Consider the following 20,232-nt stretch of genomic DNA (forward strand, 5'->3'; position numbering starts at 1 on the left):
ATGTAGCCGACCCCGTTTAGATGGGGATAAGGCTGAGTTGTTGTTGTTGTATCTATCCTAGTATAATTTAGGGCAATTTTGTTCTCCGTTTTTCATAGCAAACCATAGGAGATTTTCTGATATTTTGGGCACAGAATTCTCTATTTTTTGTTGCATCTCTTTAGATGATTAGTCCCTTTTCTGTTTTGGGGTTTGGTCCCATCTTTGATTTTTCAATATATTTACCATCATGAGGCCATGAGGGAAGGTTCACATTTCATTTTTTTTTTTAACCAACAATCAGACATATTTGACGTTTATTTTTTGTTTTCATTTCCTCGTCATTTTTATGCAATAATACAGTTGAACATTAGTGCACCCGCTATGGGCCCTCCCAAGTATTAGATAACCCAAATCACAATCACTAGTGGAAAAATAGTAAATAGTTTGAAGATTTATAAGAACAGTGGCAGAATCTTAATAGTGTATTTGGGTAAGCAAGAGTGAAGGCATAAACAAGGGGTTTTCACTAATGAGAAGGGACAGACTTGGAACAAACCAAATTAAAGGGACACAAAAAAGAATTATAAAAAAAAAAAAGATAAGGGCAAATAAGGAACTTAATATTAGAGTAGGTTATATCGTAAAGGGGGGGTTCATCTCCTACCTTGAGACATAGACCAGAGGTGGTGGAGATTCAGCAAATTGTGAGTACTTTCTCCCTCAAAAAGACCTTGATGAACTGGAAATTTTCAGGAGAGGAATCGCTACTACCAGCCCTCCCAGAAGTACTACAAACCAAGTCGAGAAAATCAGCATTAAGAGTGCTTGGTGGGTCTGAACCTGAATCTGATGGAGAGAGAATTTCAGACCTGTAACATAACTTGGTCTCACGGTAAGGGAGTCAATAACCACCATGAAAAACCTGCATTCAGATCACTCTAGGCTGGAAAAAAGATTCCCCTTACTTCAGTTCAAATCATGGAGAGGTTACAGGGTTCTGATGTTTGCTTCCTCAACCACACAGTACCACTAGCAGAGACAAAAAAAAAAAAAAAAAAGGAAACAGCAAAGGATAACAGGTAAAAGGGTAATGGAGTAGAAACAGAATAAGAGAGAAGAAAAAGATAAGATGAAGAGGATCTCGCAGGGGAAGAATCAGGAATGCACACACAGCTCTTGGCAGCAACGAAATAAACTATCATTCCATTCCAAAATCCCATAACTGAGTTCTAAATTTCTAATTGCACGGTTAAATGTACTTAAAAAAAAAAGAAACCCAACATGAAAAGGAAACCTACTCTAAATTGGAAACCAGCTAAAAGAAGAAACAAACTGAAATATAAAACTAAATAACCCCAAGCAAAATCCCCTACATATCTACTCAACTTCCTAAAATAAAATAAACTAAATATTGCATGTTCATCTCAAATAATCCCCAATGAATCCAACATCAAACTGCGTCAAACATACTACTTGCACGTCATATGATGTCATTCGATCACAGGTCAGAGGACAACTCTTGAGTCGGTAATGCTGTTGTAGTGGGCTGTTGTTGCCCATTTTTCTTTCGATAATACTGCTGTGTGAAATCTTTCACTACGCTTTGCCTGCTGCTCCCCTTGAACATCATTATCTAAAAGGTACATGATAGTCATCAATAGGTTCATGTAGAGGAGGAATGGGAATCGGCACTTCTTCTAGAGTAGGAATGGACTCCCCCTGAAGAGGTGCGAAGATGGAAAGAAAGCACGGCCTCATGAACAACAACATCCATGGAAACAAAAACACGACGAGATGCGGGATGATAACATTTATACCCTTTTTGGGTGGGAGAATAACCAATGAAAATACAGCGGAGACCGTGGGGATCAAGTTTGCCATGGGCATAGTGGTTTCGAACAAAACTAACACACCCAAAAATTTTGGGAGGAATAATATAAGAAGAAGACCCCTTCAAAAGATCAAGAGGAGATTTATAGTCAAGTACCCGAGAGGGCATCCTATTGATAAGATAAGCATGTTAAAACAGCCTCTCCCCGAGAAATGAGAAGGAACATGCATTTAAAACATAATAGAAGCGACGTACATCAAGAAGATGTCTATTTTCGTTCAGCCACTCCATTTTGGGGTGGAGTGTCAACGCAACTGGTTTGATTAATAATAGCTCGAGTAGCAAGAAATAATTGAAAGGCTCCATCTAAATATTCACGACCATTGTCACTCCCGAGAGTTTGAATGGTAGCTTGAAAGCGAGTTTGAACCATGCTATAAAAGACTTTAAAACAGGAAAAAACTTCACTCTTGTGTCGCATTAAGTAAACCCAGTGGCGCGTGTGTGGCAATCATAGTACTATATCTCGCGATATATCGGTATCTCGGGCCTACCGAGATATCCGAAATATCCGAGATATCTGAAATATGACCGAAATATTGCATTTTTCTGCAATATTTCGGGGTCCATCTCGGGGGTATTTGGCCATATCTAGGCTCGAAACTTCATGGACAGCCTTATTTAAGCTTAATAAACACATTTAAACCATAAAATTGTAAAAATGTGAATTCAAATTGGTGTTTTGGGCTTGCCCTTGATTGACATACATCGCCGACCTAATGTATAAATAGTTAAATACACATAGATTAGGCGATTAATATTTAATAATAGTATTTAACTTCATCACATATCAAGTTAAAGCCAATACACATTGATGAGTGCCATGATTCTCATAAACTCCATAATATTCAATAACTCGCTTAAAGCTACTATGGAGGAAGGCACTTTTAACATCAAGTCTCAGTAGACTCCATCCTAAGTTCACAAAGACAAGAGAGAATTACACTGATAGTGTTCATTTTGGCAACAGGTGCAAAAGTCTCCATATAATCTATCCCATATGTCCGAGTAAATCCACGAGCAACCAGCCTTGCTTTAAAACGATCAACAGTTCCATCACTTTTTGTTTAATTACAAAGACCCACTTGGACCCAACATCTTCTTTTGTGGTGGAAGTGTGACAAGATCCTATGTACCACTCTTCTTTAGAGCTAGCATTTCTTCGATCATGGCCCCCTTCCACCTAGTATCTGTGCAAATGCCTCCCGCCAAGTCTCTGGTATGGAAACAGAGGATAAAGAAGAAACAAAAGCATGAAATGATGGGGATAAAGATTCATACGAAACAACCCGTGATATTGTATGTTGCGTACAAGACCTTTTTCCCTTTCTAAGAACAATGGGTAGATCAGTGATGGATCATAAGTAATAGGAGATGTACAGGGATCTAAAGGATTAGAAATATTACCCACTAGGAGGTGTATGATGATCCATATCCATATACAGTAAGGTTGTGTGTGGCTATTGTTGCCCTTTTTCATGGATAATGTGCGAAAATTAAAATAATTATTTAAGAGCTGAACATCATAATCCGAAAGGTACATGATAGTCATCAATAGGTGTCTAGAGGATATTTAATTCATTACCATCTAAGTCTATGGACCCCCTAATTATTTCCTATTTTAGATTGAAGGAAAATGAACTTTTAAAACAACAAAATGGAAAAAAAAAAATACGATATGGTAGGATGATAACATTTATACCCCTTTTGAGGTGGGAGAATAACCATGAAAATACGGGAGACCATGGGATCAAAGTTTGTGGCATAGTGGTTTTCAAAAAAATATTTTGGGAGGAATAGAATATAAGAGAAGACCCTTGGAAAAGATCGATGATGAGAGATTTATAGTCAAGTACCCGAGAGGGCATCCTATTGATAAGATAAAGCAGTGTAAAACAGCCTCTCCCGAAAATGAGAAGGAACATGCATTTCAAACATAATAGAGCGAAGTACATCAAGAAGGATGTCTTTTTTTGCGCTCAGCCACTCCATTTTGGGGTGGAGTGTCAACGCAACTGATTTGATGAATAATCCCCGAGTAGCAAGAAATAATTGAAAGGCTCTATCTAAATATTCACGACCATTGATATCTCCCGAGAGTTTGAATGGTAGCTTGAAACCGAGTTTGAACCATGCTATAAAAGACTTTAAAACAGAAAAAACTTCACTCTTGTGTCACATTAAGTAAACCCAGTGGTGCGTGTGTGGCAATCAATAAAGGTGACAAACCACTTAAAGCCGAAATAGAAGAGGTACGTGAGGGACCCCAGACATCAGAATGAATCATAGAAAAAGGCTTAGAACATCTTTTATTTGAACTAGAATAAACAGAACGAGTTTGTTTTGCAAAACCACAAGCCTCACATAATAAAGAGTGAGGGTTACAATGCTGAAATAAAATAGGAAAAATCTTAGCTAAGGTTCCTAAAGGTGGATGGCCCAGTCGATGATGCCATCGGTGCAATTCAGATAAATGATGTTCAGCGGAAGTAGTAGTAAGAGCCTGGCCAGACATAGTAACAGCATTAGAGATAAGATCATCGTCAAGTAAGTAGAGACCACCACGCATTTTACCAGTTCCAATCGTTCTCCCTGTCCCCAAGTCCTGAAACTCTGAAAGACACAATGTGAAGGATAAAAAAATAGCTTTACAATTGAGATCAGATGTTAAACTACTGATAGAAAGCAAATTAGAAGTTAACTTAGGAACATGTAAAACAGAGGACAAAGATAAAGAAAGAGAACAATGGATGGCTCCCTTCCCTGAGACAGAGGAAAGAGAACCATCGGCTATTTTAATTTTATCTTTGCCTGAACAGGGAGAATAACGAAAAAATAAATTGGATTGATCAGTCATGTGGTCAGTGGCTCCGGAATCGATTATCCAAGGATGAGATAATGCCAAAGCACAATGACCAGCAAAAGAAATACCTGGTTTGGAGAAAACAATGTTTGATTCAGAAGAGGGAACCACAGTAGAGGTAGAGGCAGGTGCAGATGAAGAGGTAAAGGTAGTCATCATACGACGAAAGGCAGCAAGTTCCTCTGTAGAAAGTGTGGTAGTAGGGGCTGTTTCAGTAGCTTCAGAAAGATGGGCCTGTGTGCCACCACGACCACGGCCACAGCCTCGACCACGACCACCACTACGACCATCAAAAGAGTCAGATGGCCGACCATGTAACTTCCAGCAAAAATCCACAGTATGTCGTTCCTTTCCACAATGAGTACATTTAAGAGGTTTCTTCTCAGACGAGGAACGTGTACTAGTACTAGAAGAGCTACCTCTAGAAGAAATTCTTGCAGATCTCTCTGGCTGTGTAGTTGGAAACATAGTGGAACGACGAGTATCCTCCAATTGTATCATAGAGTAGGCTTGCTCCAAAGTGGGAAAAGGTGAACGACTCAGAACTTGAGACCGAAGCTGATCATATTCCACATTAAGGTCAGTCAAGAAAGTGTATACTCTGAATTTATCCTCCCTAAGTTGAAATTTGGTAATATCAGAAGGACAATCAAGCTGAAAGTTATCATAATAGTCAAGGTCTTGCCACAGGCTACGGAGTTCACAGTAGTATTCAAATAAAGTAAGTTCACCCTGTGTGGTTGCATGGATTTTTCGTTGAATATCATAAACTTGTGCATCATTCCCTACCTGGGAATAGGTACCTTTAGCGACTTTCCAAATTTTTGCTGAATCAAGTAGTGTATAGCCACGGGCAATGGATGGAGTCATTGACCGAGAAGAAAAGCCATAACAAGAGAGTTCTTTGGAACTCCCTTGTTTTGTAATGTCTGACTTCACTTGGTTTGACAGTGGTACCATATATATATATCCCTTATAGCCCCTTGAATCAATGGAAAGAAACATTTGTGTAGGCCAAAGTAAATAATTAGTGCCATCGAGCTTTATCGGGCTGACTGGAAAAGAGGGATAATCATGACGGGTCCCTTGTGTAGAAGATTGGCCAGTGTTGGTGGTAGCAGTGGATACAGCTGAATCGGCATACTGATAGAACTCAAGAATGAGAAGTGCAGAAATTGCGTAATATTCCGCAATAGGTAAATAAGCAAGATGCTTCAAAATAAACTCTGCAGTTGTATAAATAAACAACCACAGTGTTGTCAAACAAAGAGAAGCTACATTCGTATACAAAAAAAATCTGCAGGTCTTCAAAAAAATCTGCAAATCTTCAACAAAAAGCTGTTGCAGGTCTTCAATAAAAAACTGCTGCAGGTGTTTTAAAACAGCTGCAGGTCTTTAAAAAAAGAGGAAAGGAGTCTGCAGATCTTCGCACAATATGGATTTGCAGGTCTCGGAAAAAAATTCTGCAGGTCTCGAGAAAAAAAAAATTCAGGTCTTAAAACATCTGCAGGTCTTCTAAATAAAATTCTACAGTGCTTCAGTCTTCAAATATGGAGAAAAAATACTACAGGTCTTCGAGAGAAATAAATCTGCAGGTCTTCAATCTTCGAGAAAAATAAATCTGCAGGTCTTCTAAAATAAAATCTGCAGTTCTTCAATCTTCAAACATGGATCTCACTATGCATGGAGATCATAAAATAGGATAAAGTAAAGGAGGTAAACTCTAGGGTAAGTACTAGATCATATTTAGATCACCTCAAAGTACTGCCCCCATGAAATAATGGAAACGAGAGAAGGGAAGAGAGAAGGAGGGTCTCGGTTGATTTAGGGTTTTAGGGTAATGGGTTAGTTGATCTAGGAGAGATGAATTGTGGCGGGAGACGATGGAGGAGAGCAGAATTAATTTCTCAGATATCGAGTTTAGGCTCTGATACCATGTAGAAATAAGTGAATGGCTTTTTAATGATAGCCCTCCACGATATGTATTTATAATAGAAGAAAGGTTGACACCTATTACAAATATAACTCTAATTCTAACTAGTTAAACAGAGCTAGAATAGAACTAGGAAAGGGAAAATAACTAAAATAGAAATAACACCCCATGGGTCAATCTTATATCATGGATCGACCCATGTCACACGTAATACCCAAATACCCATATTCCTACAATAATAACTGTACAGACAGCAGAATTTCAAAATCGCGAAAAAGATTGTTGCGGGTTGGGGGGGGGGGAGGGGGAGGCCAGTCTCAAGTCTCAACAGAAAGGTAGAAAAATGGGATTTTATTGAAGATACATTCGACTAAGATTTTCTGTCAGAAAGAAGTCAAATCTTCCAATGTTATGTCCCACTGGTTATGCTCCCAATAAGTGATCATTGACAATTTAAATTTGAGAAGCAAAAATTCAACTTCAGCAAAAGAAAAAGCATGCAGCTTATTCATACCACCAGAAGGTCTGCTTCCACCACTTCTTCCAAGGTAGCATGAAATGCTTCCACTAACTGTGAAATACATTAATAGGCAAATCAGTCAATGGAAGCCTCAGCAATATTCATGAATTAAAATCACAGAGCACCATCTCTCTCCCTGCCAATACCTGCACGGGTAAATCTGAGATAAACCCTACTGTATCACTAAGCAGCACTTTCCTCCTGCACATTGCACAGTTGTTCAGGCCCCCCACATAAGATAGTTTATTGAAACATAGATCCCTCAAGTTCAAATAGTTAATATATGTGCTTGTGTGTGCTGACTTTTCCCCCCTCTTTTTATATTTTTTGTTGGGGGGGGGGGGGGGGGGAGAGGGGGGACAGGTTTGCTATGTGGTCACTTTGAACATAAGTATAGGATTTCAGGGATCTACCATGTTGCAGTTAAGTTGCAACCAACTAGGAGTCCATGTGTTGGCCAATAATTCACCGTGTACTTTTAACAATTTCAGCACGGAAGAAATATTGTGGAAATAGTAAATGGAAAAATGTTTTTCACTCTAAGCAGAGGATGTGACTTTGCCTGGTCTGCAGACCTATCCCGTGTCACGTGGAAGGGTGATGAGGCAATTCTGGCCATTGGATATCTAGCAAATGTTATTGACCAGCCCCATGTTAAATTTCAGACTCAAATTCAATTATATACCCTCCCATGTATGTCCATGGATCCTTGTATTTGTCAACCGTCCATGTATTGGTATGCACCCTCCCATAGTCCTGGATTTTGCAAAGCTCTATTATGCCGCTTGGCCAACTCCATTTGGGTTGAAACTTGACATGTGAGCAAGAGACCTTGGAGACTACCTGATGCAGATCGCGGTAGGAGGGGAAAGAAAGCCTGCGGTTCAGAACTGTAGTTGAAGACTTGCTGCTAATGTTATCTGAATTTTAGGAGCTGATTCTCTGTTCCAACTCCATGGCTTATGGTTGTGATTTCCTGAACTTTAGGAGATTATATTCACTCCAAAAAAATCCATGCATGGAAAGCATTTGGTGGGGGCCAGCTCAGAAAGAGTCCACTAACTTGTAGTTTCCATATTATTTTTCAGGGAAAAGAATGCTACCTGGTTGCGTCCGGCTTGCGGCTCTTGCGCCTAGCCACAGGGCTGCGCGAAATGACTGCCCTCCCATGGAAAAGTGGAAAACCCTGAGGGCGCAGTGGTCATTTTGCACAGCCCTGTGTCTAGGCACAGAAACAGCGCATCGCACGCGACCAGGTAGCATTCTCTTTCCCTATTTTTTATTCCTAAAAACTAGGAAGCTCATCAAGATAAATTGTGGAAGGGATCTCAGCAGCCCTATTTAGTAGTTATTATATCTTAAGATATGTAAGCAGATTACCTGTGTAGGACAGTTTATACTATTAGTTGGTTTCTGTTTTACAGCTCTAATGTATTAGGAAACTTCCAAGCGATGTGCGAGTAGTTTTCTGTTTTCATTCAGACCTAAAAATATGTAAGGCTGGTTACAGCCCCCAAACGTTGAATAATGAATTAAGTCGTTAGAAATTGGGCTTTCCCCTCTTTTGGTCAGTGGTGAGGCTGTCCTTGGACTGTGGTGATGCAGCTCCAGCCCTTGATGGTGATCCAATCAGACCCTATTGTGGTGATTCAGTAGGTTGGTTATGGTGGTGATTCCATTCCTGCAAGCTAGGTGGTGAAGCCTTGGTCATATCCTTTCTTGTTTCTCTTTCATTTTTGATCTCTCGTTGGTCTTTCACTTGTTCGAGATCGATTCCGCATTATTACATGTCCAAATTTTAGCTGAATCTGACCTTCCAAATAACTGGAAATCTGTGCAAAGTAGATCTACTACTGCTGATCTGCATAATCGACTGCTTCACCTGGAGCTCTCTATCTACTTATGTTGTTAAGGATGCAACATCCAATATATATATAAATATATATAGTTCTCTTTTCTTCATTTCTTTAACAAGAAGCTTTGGATACAACGGAAAGTCAAATCAATGTTGGGCCCTATGGCTGAGATGGGCTACGAAATTTGCCATGTGCACAATCTAGAGACTACTTCATCAATGGACAGCCCAGAATGCCACATCACTCCAAATAACAGAAGTCCCTACTTGGAAGAAACCTAGGCATGGTGCATGTTTGTGTTTACATGACATATAGATAGGGTATATAAATAATAACTGAAATCCAATAGTATAATTGAATTTGAAGTGTAAGCAAGCATTTCTTTTATGGGAGGGCTTTACTGGAATTTTAACCATAATTTGGTCATTAGTAATAATACTTGGGTCATGAGTGCAATCCAATGAGAAATCACTTGAATGAGGCAATTTTTCTCCATCAAATTGCAACACGTGGTAGTCATGTCAATTCAAGTTGAGTTACCACATCAATCAAATCCCATTCTAATGCTAAAGATCAACCCATCCCCCCCTCCCCTCCTGCCAAATAAAAGGACATCCGGATGTATCAAATTCTTCAGTAAATTTAAGTAACTAAAAATCGAATTATTATCAGACATTAGTTCCCTAAGAAATATAGAGGAAAATGTACCGACAATCTGTTTCTTAAAAACACTAATATGGAAAATGTTTCCATGTTCAGCGGACAAGGAATGTATAGTGGCATTTTCCCTCATGGGATAGTTGATTTGATCATTTCAACTGTTCAACAGATATGTTATTCTTTGGATCTGCCACATATCAAATTTGGTGACCCATCTCAACAATATCGACCACCACAAATTAAACTTTTAGCAGTTCAAAAACAATGAATTTTAAACCAATCTGCAAACTTTTATTCTAAGAGGTGGTTATATGAAATTGGGCTCAAGTCAACACATAAGGAAGATGATGTGGACAATGTCTCAACATAGTTTGACCACCAGCAATGCTTTCGTGTGGCAGATATGTCAACAGAATATGGATATCTACCACCACCAGACAAGGAAAATCAAAGAAGGCCTACTCTCTTCACACATTTATTCATTGGAAAGAGATGATGATAAAACAAAGAATCATATAACAAAAAGCAACATAAACATTAAATGGGAAAATTTAAAAGCACATATGGAAAGCCTAGATGGTCACTATTTGACTTTCGACATCTAGCCAGCTGTAGCTGATCAACTAGTCAACACTGCACGACTAGTACATAAGTTAGTCAACATGTACAACAACCTGCTGATTGACTATGACTGCAAGACATTTGAATTACACTTCCCAGCATCCAATGTCAGAATGGCTTATGCTCTAACTACGTGGTAGCACATAACAGAACATATACATGACATAAGACAAGAATACAGTGACCAGCACTGCTACATGGGCATCATAGCCCTTAAGCCAATGGAAACTGTCACTAGGATATAATTTATCGTCTGGGTCTAAGACTTCATGGGTTTGGGTCTGCGAGCAAAATTAACCCCTATTCAAGTATTAAATGGAAAGGAAGGGTAGATTTTGTCATCAATAGGAATTATGATAGGATGTTATACATTATTGTTAATTATATTACCAAAAAGGAAGATTAACCATATTACCCTGAAGGAAGAATTACATTTCTTAACCGAGGATCTACTGTTGCAAATAATCTGCAAAAATTGAAAGAAAAAGTGAATTAATGACTAATTGCAAGACACAAATAGAAGCAACAACAAATGGAAATAGGAAAAGAAACAATGCTGCACGACCATAGATACAAGAACCAAAACCTGATGTATATGAAGGAATATCATTGATAAGTGGGAAAAAATAGATTTGGGAATTCATACATGCAGGAAAACTGTTTACCATTAAACTATGATATATGTTAACAAAACAATTTTTAATGAATGGCTTGAATGATCTATACAACCAGGTAAGCCCTTTATTTATAAGGAGAAGAATTACAAAAATAGGACACCTTTGTCCCTACTCTTGCCGACTCTACTAGTAGAGTCGGCAATACCTAAAGAAACATAAATATAAAGGGCTCTGGAGTACATTATTCAACACTCCCCCTCAAGTTGGTGTATAAATGTCAAACATGCCCAACTTGACTAAAGCAAGATGAAACAACTTTCCAGACAATCCCTAGGTAAAAATATTAGCAAGCTGATCAACAGACTTCACAAAGGGAATACAAATCAGTCCTTCTTCCAACTTTTCCTTGATAAAATGCCCATCCACCTCAACATGTTTGGTATGATCATGCTGTACTGGATTATGTGCAATGCTGATTGCAGCCTTGTTGTCATAGTACAACATCATAGGGAGATGAACAGGAACACCAAGGTCTTGTAGCAAACCCTTCAGTCATAGTAACTCACAAATGCCTTGTACCATAGCACGAAATTCTGCTTCAACACAAGAACGAGCCACCACATTCTACTTCTTGCTACGCCAAGTGACAAGATTGTCACCTACAAAAGAACAATACCCAGAGATAGATTTGCAATCAAGAGAACCAGCCAAATCAGCATCAGTTTATGCCTCTATCCATAGGTGACCGTGAGGAGACAGGAGAATGCCTTTCCCTAGAGCTGACTTCAAGTAGTGAAGGATACGAAGAAACCTCCATATGGGAAGAGTAGGGATCATGCATGAACTGACTCACAATGCTCACTGCAATAGCAATGTCTGGACGTGTGTGTGAGAGATAAATCAACTTTGCTACCAACCTTTGGTACCGGCTATTGGAATATGTACTCCAGAATACCGTGGGGGTATTCTGGTCCTTTTGGGGTAGTTTTTATGTTGTTAAGTGTAAGTCGGCTATGTGGGTTTTAGTCCCACATCGCCTATTTTAATCTCTTGTAACTTTCCCCTCTATTATAAATAGAGGGGCTTACCTATCAATTAATATAAGCAATTATTCTCTCATTCTCTCTTTTCTAGCCCACGATTCTACCAACATGGTATCAGAGCAAGTCTGATCTAGGTTAGAAAAAGAGAAAAAACCCTACTCCATCTCTTCAATCGATCTCTCGCTTCTTCTCTCTTTCTCGGCTTCTCCTTCTTCTGTTTTTTTTCTTCTCATCCTCGTAAGGGGGCAGCACTAATGAGGTAAATACAATATCCAATGATTTAGTTGCTGCCCTCCTCCATTATATCTATTTTTTTCTATTAAAATACTGCTGGAATCATCTTTGCGATTTGGGGTTTTCCAGAATTTTTTGGAGATCGACTTCCTAATATTATTGAAGGCTGACCTTCCACCATTGGAGCTCACTATGCACCCCTCTGCAGCCCCTTTCTACCCTATTCCAATATCCTCATTCCCTATTTCCTTTTTCTCCATGCTTTAATTAATTCCAGCCACCATATCTTAATCGATCTCAACTTGTCAGGGTTTTTCAAAACCCTGACTCCAATCGATTTTGGTGTTTCCTTTTTCAGATGCAGCTGATCTTTTGGGCGTGATTCCCTATTACTACAAGCCCTACTCAACCTAAGTTTGGACCATTTCTATTGGCTGGATTTGTTTCTACAGCAAAAATTCCTTAACCTGCTAATTTGGTTACCTGCCAAAAACCCTGACTTTCAGTTTTTGCTAATTTTGGAGGGCTGATTACTCCCACTTCAAGGACTAATCAACCTCAATATTGCACCTATCCAAGTTTTTTGAAGACCCCTACCCCAATCGATCTCTTCTTTTCAGGGTTTTCCAAAACCCTCATAGAAATCGGTTTGGGCTAGGGATGTTTGCTGTTGTTCAAGTGCTTAGGAGGTGGTTCTAACATTAAAAGAGAACTCTCCTTCATCAGTTCAAGGCTTGAAGAAGGTCCTTTATGCTGGTGTAATGCTGTAATGCTGCCCTGCTCTACTTCTACGATTTTTTGGAGTCTCTCCCCTTTCAAGATTGGGTCTCACTCTTACTGAAGATCGATTGTTCACCTTGGAAGTTCCATTCTAGCAGCCTTAGTCAACATCTATTACATGTCTACATCAGCAATTACAACCCCCTTTCCCTAAATCGATCTCAATTTTAGGGTTTTCTAAAACCCTGACAACAATCGATTTTAGGGTTAGGGTTTTCCTATCAAGCTCATATTTTGAGGAGAGTCTTATACATATCAGAGGAGTATTCAACCCATATTTCAGCATCATTCATCAGTTATTTTTGGGAAAAAATTCAAGTTCATTCTTATGGCTCGATTTTTCCAATTATCAACCTATTTTCCTTGTTCTTGTATGGCTGGCTACTTCAACTACCTATTGGATCTACTGAGAGATTATCTTATATTTATTGGTTCTATTGAGCTTTACTACCTACCTTTCTGGTTCTATTGATTGGCTTCTGTAAGCATGACTGGTTGACATGTTACTGCTGCCTTTATGTGGACCACTGCTGCCCTATTATTGAGACTGAGTATCCTACTATTGGAGATCGAATTTCTTTCATTATTGAAGACTCGAATCTACTACCCTGGAGATCAGTTTCTTTGGGATTATAACAGTGTGTTCCAAGGTTATTAGTTGCAACTACGAACCTATTCAGTTATGTGAAGCTTTTCTGGTTCATATCCGGCTCACTTTAAGAGCTTGATCCTAACCTTATTCACTAATTCAGATCTGATCCAAGGTTTTTGTTGAAGCTTCTTATATCCATTGGTGTCCAGATATCTTCGTCAATTCTATTTAGCATGTGGGAGTTTATAGTTTGGAATTTTGCACACTGGTTCTTCCTTGTGTGAAGATCGATCTAGTTTTTGAAGAATGGTGCCTTCTCCTTCTAAAAATCAGACCTGCTTTTTTATAATTCAGATCTGATCATTGGAGATTGGTGTTTTGGGATTCGTTTGATCAACTGAAAAAGGTTGAAAATTACTGTGTTGCTTTGTCCATGGTTCATTATCCCACTACTTCTTTTCACTTCACCACCTCCCAAACCATACCTTTGGCATATACCCATAACCACCTTGGAAGTTTATGGTATTCTCTAAATTGCCATTTCTTCTCTTTCCATTACCCTTGGCACCTTTTGGAAAATTCTGGAATATTATGTTTTTGCCCTATCACTTACATCATCTCTGTTATGTCCACGTGTACTACACGTGAGGGGGGGATTATGTACAGTATACTGCAGCCATTGCAGAAAGCAAAACTTGCAGGAACACTTGGTGCAAAACATAAAAGATCAGAGTTTCATCTTGGTTCTACAGTTGGGTTGATTTTTTCCGTTGCTTGATCTTTTCTGCTGCTTTATTCATCTGCTCGCTACCCTAGTTACTTATCTTCAAGATTATCATTCAGAGATTCATCACTGGACAGCAATAGAAGATTGGTGAAAACAGCCTTTTTTGGAAGACACTCCAGTCCCGGTTTGCTGATCAAGTCGGCCCAAGTTTTGAAGATCTATTTTTTCAAGTTCTTGAAGGTTTATTTGGGAGCTGCATTTGTCTTGAAGCTGGATTCTGCTACAACTTATTTTTTCCCATTTTGTTCAAGTTGGGCATTAGTACCTTGTATGCGCCAACTTGAGGGGGAGTGTTAGCATTATTATGGAGTTCTTTTTTTCTTTAGTTCAAGCTGGATTTTCTTTCTTTAATTCTTTGTATAATCCAGCTTGAGGGGGAGTGTTGGAATATGTACTCCAGAATACCGTGGGGGTATTCTGGTCCTTTTGGGGTAGTTTTTATATTATTAAGTGTAAGTCGGCTATGTGGGTTTTAGTCCCACATCGCCTAGTTAAATCTCTTGTAACTTTCCCCTCTATTATAGAGGGGCTTACCTATCAATTAATATAAGCAATTATTCTCTCAGTCTCTCTTTTCTAGCCCACGATTCTACCAACACCGGCCTTATCAACAGGTTCACCCTCCTTTTCCTTAAGACGAACATCAGCTTCCATAGGAGTATCTGAAGGGTGTCATCCTAACAAACCAGTTTCTGTCAACAAATCCAGGATATACTTCCTTTGGGAGAGAAAGATGCCCTTAGAAGATGATGCAACCTCAACTAGGCTACTTGAACAAACGGATTGGGAGAGTGAGTACTACTCGATTACAAATAAGCTAAACAGGATAGATTCGCACACGATCAGAAAAATAGTGAAAACTTTGTACTCACAAATTGTTTTGGGGTGATTCAAATTGGAGGTTCGAGATAAGGGAAAGATCTCCAACTTTTATGAAGAAGACATCTTCAGAAAAAGTATGTAAGATGCTCGAAATATCTCATGAAGTGAGTACATGAATTCTGGAAAATAAAATTAAAACAAAGAAAAAAGGGTAGAGATAGAATTGTTATGGGCTGAAACTCAACTCTTCTAGGATGTGTTTGTAGCTCCAAGGGTCTTGCAACTCTTCTAGGATGCAAAGAGGGATTCAATTCAGCTTGATTGAAGTGGAACTCATCTTGGTTTCATAGGGAACTCATCATGGTTCAAATGTCTACTCAATAGAGCAACAACGATTTTCATTCATCAAATTTCAACTTCACTATCAATTACATGAGAATTGGCCACTATTTATAGGCCTTACGCACATAAAAAGACAATCATACCCTTATAATCCAAGGTTGAAATCATAACTTGCAAAACAAGAAAATAGATTTTTCTAGAAAAGATACTTCTAGCTTTGTAGTCTTCAAGGAAGACTCTTGGGAGTAGCCTTCTTTGTAGTCTTCAAGGAAAACTCTTGGGAAATGCATGTGAAGAGCATGTACCAAGAGAATACTTAGGAGAAGTGTTGCCACATCATTTTCCACTATGGGAGTTGAAACAATCACCAAAGAGGATGCCACATCATCTTCCACTATGAAGCTTTCGACATATCAAACCCTAAAATGTCCTACGATATCTCAATCGTCGATTCCAATTGAACTTAAATGGCTGAGATTAAACCTCTACATGGCATAATAAAGGCTAAGAAATGTTAGTTATGGGCTTGCTTTACATTATGGGCCAAGCCTAAGTGCTAGGCCTTAGGCTGAACTTGAGCTTTTGAGCTTGAATATGGGCTAGTCTTCTTACAATTATTCGGTGGTCTAAGCGCCCTTAATCTGGGCCTGCATCAAAAGATCTGGCAACTTCAATTCCAAGAAAGTACCTTAACTTTCCTAGATCCTTAATCTCAAACTCCTATCCAAGAAAGGTCTTCAAATAAGTGAATAACTGATTTCATCACCATCATTGCCAGTTACCACAATATCATCAACGTAGACTATAAGAACAGTGATTTTTCCACCAATTCTTTTAATAAAAAAAATGTAATCAGCATTAATCTGTCTGTAGCCTACAAAAATCATAGCCTTGTGGAACCCGCCAAACCACGCTCGAGGTGATTGCTTCAGCCTATAAAGTGCACGCTTCAATCTACACACTTTGCCTTGGTTTTGTCACTAGAGAACCCTGGTGGAATATCCATATACACCTCCTCATCAAGTTCTCCATTAAGAAAAACATTCTTCACATCCAGCTATTGTTAATGCCATCCAAGATTAACTGCACAAAATAACAAAACTCGGACAGTATTCAGTTTTGTAACAGGGGCAAAGGTCTCCTGGTAATCAATCCCATATGTCTAAGTGAACCCTTTCGCTACGAGTCGTGCCTTATATCTATCCACGGTGCCATCCACCTTCAGTTTCACCACAAACGCCCACTTAAATCCAACAGTTCTTTTCCTTGGTGGAAGGACCACAAGCTCCCAAGTGTCATTTTTCTTTAAGGCTTCCATTTCGTCCATCATTGTTGCCTTCCACTTTCCATTTGATAGAGTTTTTTGCCAATTTTGAGGAATACGAACAGAAGAAAGAGAAGTTACAAATGCACGAAAAGATGGAGAAAGAAAGTCATAGGAAACAACATGGGAAATAGGGTGTTGAGTGCAAACTCTAACATCTTTGCGAACAGCAATAGGTAACTCAAGAGAAGAAGTCTTACCAGGTGGGGAAGTAGGTTCTGGATCCGGGTTTAGCAACTGGATGGGTAATGGTGTTGTAGTGGATTGAAGCTGCTTATGTCTGTTTTTGCTCCTTGTATGACTTTCACATTAGAATCATCAATCCTCTGAAATTCAATAATGGTTTTCTGGACTGGAGTGAGCTCCCCCTGAATAGGAATGTCATCATTCTCTGTAGTCTCCCCCTGAAGTAGAGGAAGGAATAGGAGCAGGAGGAATAAGAACAGACTCATCATGTACACACTGAAGGGGGGGTTCTATGGTCAGCACATCTTCACTAACACTCTCCCCCTGAAGAGGTGGGGACGAATAATAGGAAAGACTTTCATGAAAAACCACATCCATACTTACCATAGTACGTCTGGTAGGAGGATAATAACACTTGTACCCCTTTTGGGTGGCAGAGTAACCCAAGAAGATGCAGCGGAGGCCACGGGATTCAAGTTTACCAGGGGATCAAGTGTCCCTAGCATAACAAACACAGCCAAATACTTTAGGGGGAACAACAAAGGAAGAGGAGCCATGTAACAATTCAGCTGGGGACTTGGACCCAAGAACCCGAGAAGGCCTCCTATTGATTAAATATGTTGCGGTAAGGAAAGCATACCCCAATAAGAAGATGGAACATTCCGAACAAATAGAAGAGCTCTAGCCACCTCCATTAGGTGACGATTTTTTCTTTCAACCACACCATTTTGGGCTTGAGTATCAACACAGCTGGTCTGATGTATAATCCCATGGGAAGCAAGGTATTTTTGGAACTGACCTTCCATATACTCTGTCCCATTCTCACATCTCAAAACTTTGAGAGTGGCATTAAACTGGGTCTGAACCATCGTATAAAAGTGCTGAAAACATGAAAAAAAAACTTCATTTTTGGTGTTGCATTAGATAGACCGAAGTGGTTCGAGAGTAACAGTCTATAAAAGAGACAAACCAACGATGACCAAAAACAGTAACTTTACGACTAGGACCCCACACATCAGTATGAACTAAATGAAAAAGGGAAGAAATTCTTTTATTAGAAATAAGATAAGTTGAGCGCGTCTGTTTGGCCAAGACACAAGCCTCACAAAAAAAAATGTTCTTTATTACAAGTTTTAACCAGTGCTGAAAATAAATGGGATAAAGTTCCTAAAGGGGGGTGTCCTAATCTAAAATGCCATTAGTGTAATTCAAAGGAGAAAGAGGAAGGCAGACATTATTGAGAAGGTAATGCTCTTGGAGGAAGATGACCATCATCAAGCAGGTACAATTCACCATGCACTTTACCACATCTAATCGTTTTCCCCGTTTCCAATTCCTGACAAACACAATGAGTTGGAAAAAAATTACTTTACAATTCAGATCTTTAGTAAGACTACTAATAGAAAAAAAATTAGTAGTGAAATTGGGAATATGTAAAACAGAAGACAAAGCAAGAGAAGGTGAGCAGCTAATGGATCCTTACACTGAAACGGATGAGAGGGATCCATCAGCCACTTTTACTTTATCCTTGCCAGAAGTAGGAGAATATTTATGAAAGAGGCTAGAGAAACCTGTCATGTGATCAGTGGCACCGGAGTCTACGATCTCTGGAGTGGAGACAATCAATGCACAATGACCAGCAAATAAAATACCTGAATGGGCACAGTGGGAACCTGATGGAGTAGAAGAACTGGCAGGAAGAGATGTACTAGAGGCAGCGGAAGTCTATAACATACGCCTGAAAGCCTGTAATTCTTCCTGGGAGAGACCATGTTCAATAGTGGGGGTTGTAGCTACAATGTGATTAGCCTTGTTTTTAGTTTTACCACTACCATGTTTGGCTTCAAAATCAGCAGGTTTCACATGTAGTTTCCAGCAAGTAGCCTTAGTGTGATATGATTTGTTGCAATGTTCACACTTAACAGGTTCCTTGGTGGAAGAAGTAGTTGTAGGAGCTATAGGAGAGCCATCATTAATAGTAGCTGAGCTGGAACTAGCTTGTAGAGCAGACCGATCTACAGTAGAAGTATGGAGCATAGCAGCCCTACGAGTTTCCTCAGTATGTACCAAAGCATAGGACTGCTCCAGTGTAAGGAAAGGAGACCGGCTAAGAACTAGCACTCGAATAGGGTCATACTCAACATTCAGACCTGCCAAGAAGTCATAAACACAGATTTTATCAACGTGTTTGAGATAGGCAGCAATATCAGCTGCAGTAGAAGGCTGAAAATCCGAGTAATGATCCAATTGCTGCCATAAACTCTTGAGGGCAGCATAGTATTTAGAAACTGATAACTCCTTCTATGTGGTGTCATGAACCTTCTTGCGAATCTCATACACCAGAGCATCATTCCCTACCTGCCCATAAGTCCCCTTGGCAGCACTCCATATGTGATGCATTGTATCCAATAATAGGTAGTTGCTGGAGAGGTCAGGTTGCATAGAGTGTAGCAAATATGACATTACCATAGCATCATTAAACACCCATCGATTCTGGAGAGAACCAGGTTCAGCTGGCATTGTGGTACTCCCAATAATATGTCCAGTAAGTCCTCGATTAACAATGGTCAAATAAGTAGACCTGGACCACATTAAGTAATTGGTGCCATCAAGTTTGATAGGAGCAACAAGAGGTAAACAATATGTCCGTGTCTGTCCATCACTTCCAAAAGTGGCAGTAGTAATATCGGAGCCTGGCATGCTTGCAAAGAATCAATCAATAGAACCAACAAGAAGGTTGAAGCAATCGGCCAAAGAAGAACCAGAAAAAGGAATTGATATGTGTAGAAATCGATCCGAATAGAGAAGACCTGAATTTTTTTTCAAACAAACCCAGAAAAATTTGCTGATATCAAGGTTGAGTGGTCCTCTTGTATGAATAAAACACCCCTGAAAAAATCAGCAATAGGAGACAGCCCTAACCCAAATATCGAAAAGTGTCAGGGTTTTATAAAACACTGAAAGTGGAGATCAATATTGGTTAGGGGGCTTCAAAAAGTGCTGTAGAGCTGTGATAAGTGCTGTCCAGAACTGCCAGGATGGATCTCCAACAAGGAATATCAACCTTCAAAGTAGAGAGAGGCTTGATCTTCAGAAAAAAAAAAAAAGAACTCCAAAAATCGCAGAGGAGAAAGGCAGCAGCTATCGATCTGAATTTCTGTTTAGAACATTAAGTGATG

The 20,232-nt window shown here is 39.4% G+C and overlaps 1 protein-coding gene across 2 annotated transcripts in view; it reads right to left on the reverse strand.

Annotated features, from left to right (window-relative positions):
• The window catches only part of LOC122658713 (GTP-binding protein At3g49725, chloroplastic), a 47,527-nt gene that overhangs the window by 21,345 nt on the left and 5,950 nt on the right, over positions 1-20,232 (reverse strand). For both annotated transcript variants that reach the window (XM_043853799.1, XM_043853798.1), the window contains exons 9-11: positions 10,742-10,792; positions 7,336-7,390; positions 7,184-7,240 (exon numbers count right to left, since the gene is read on the reverse strand). In XM_043853799.1, coding sequence (XP_043709734.1) covers positions 7,184-7,240; positions 7,336-7,390; positions 10,742-10,792 — 163 coding nt within the window. The remainder of the gene's footprint in view (positions 1-7,183; positions 7,241-7,335; positions 7,391-10,741; positions 10,793-20,232) is intronic.

This window comes from Telopea speciosissima, chromosome 4 (genome assembly GCF_018873765.1).
Source record: "Telopea speciosissima isolate NSW1024214 ecotype Mountain lineage chromosome 4, Tspe_v1, whole genome shotgun sequence".
In the NCBI taxonomy this organism is placed as follows: Eukaryota; Viridiplantae; Streptophyta; class Magnoliopsida; order Proteales; family Proteaceae; genus Telopea; species Telopea speciosissima.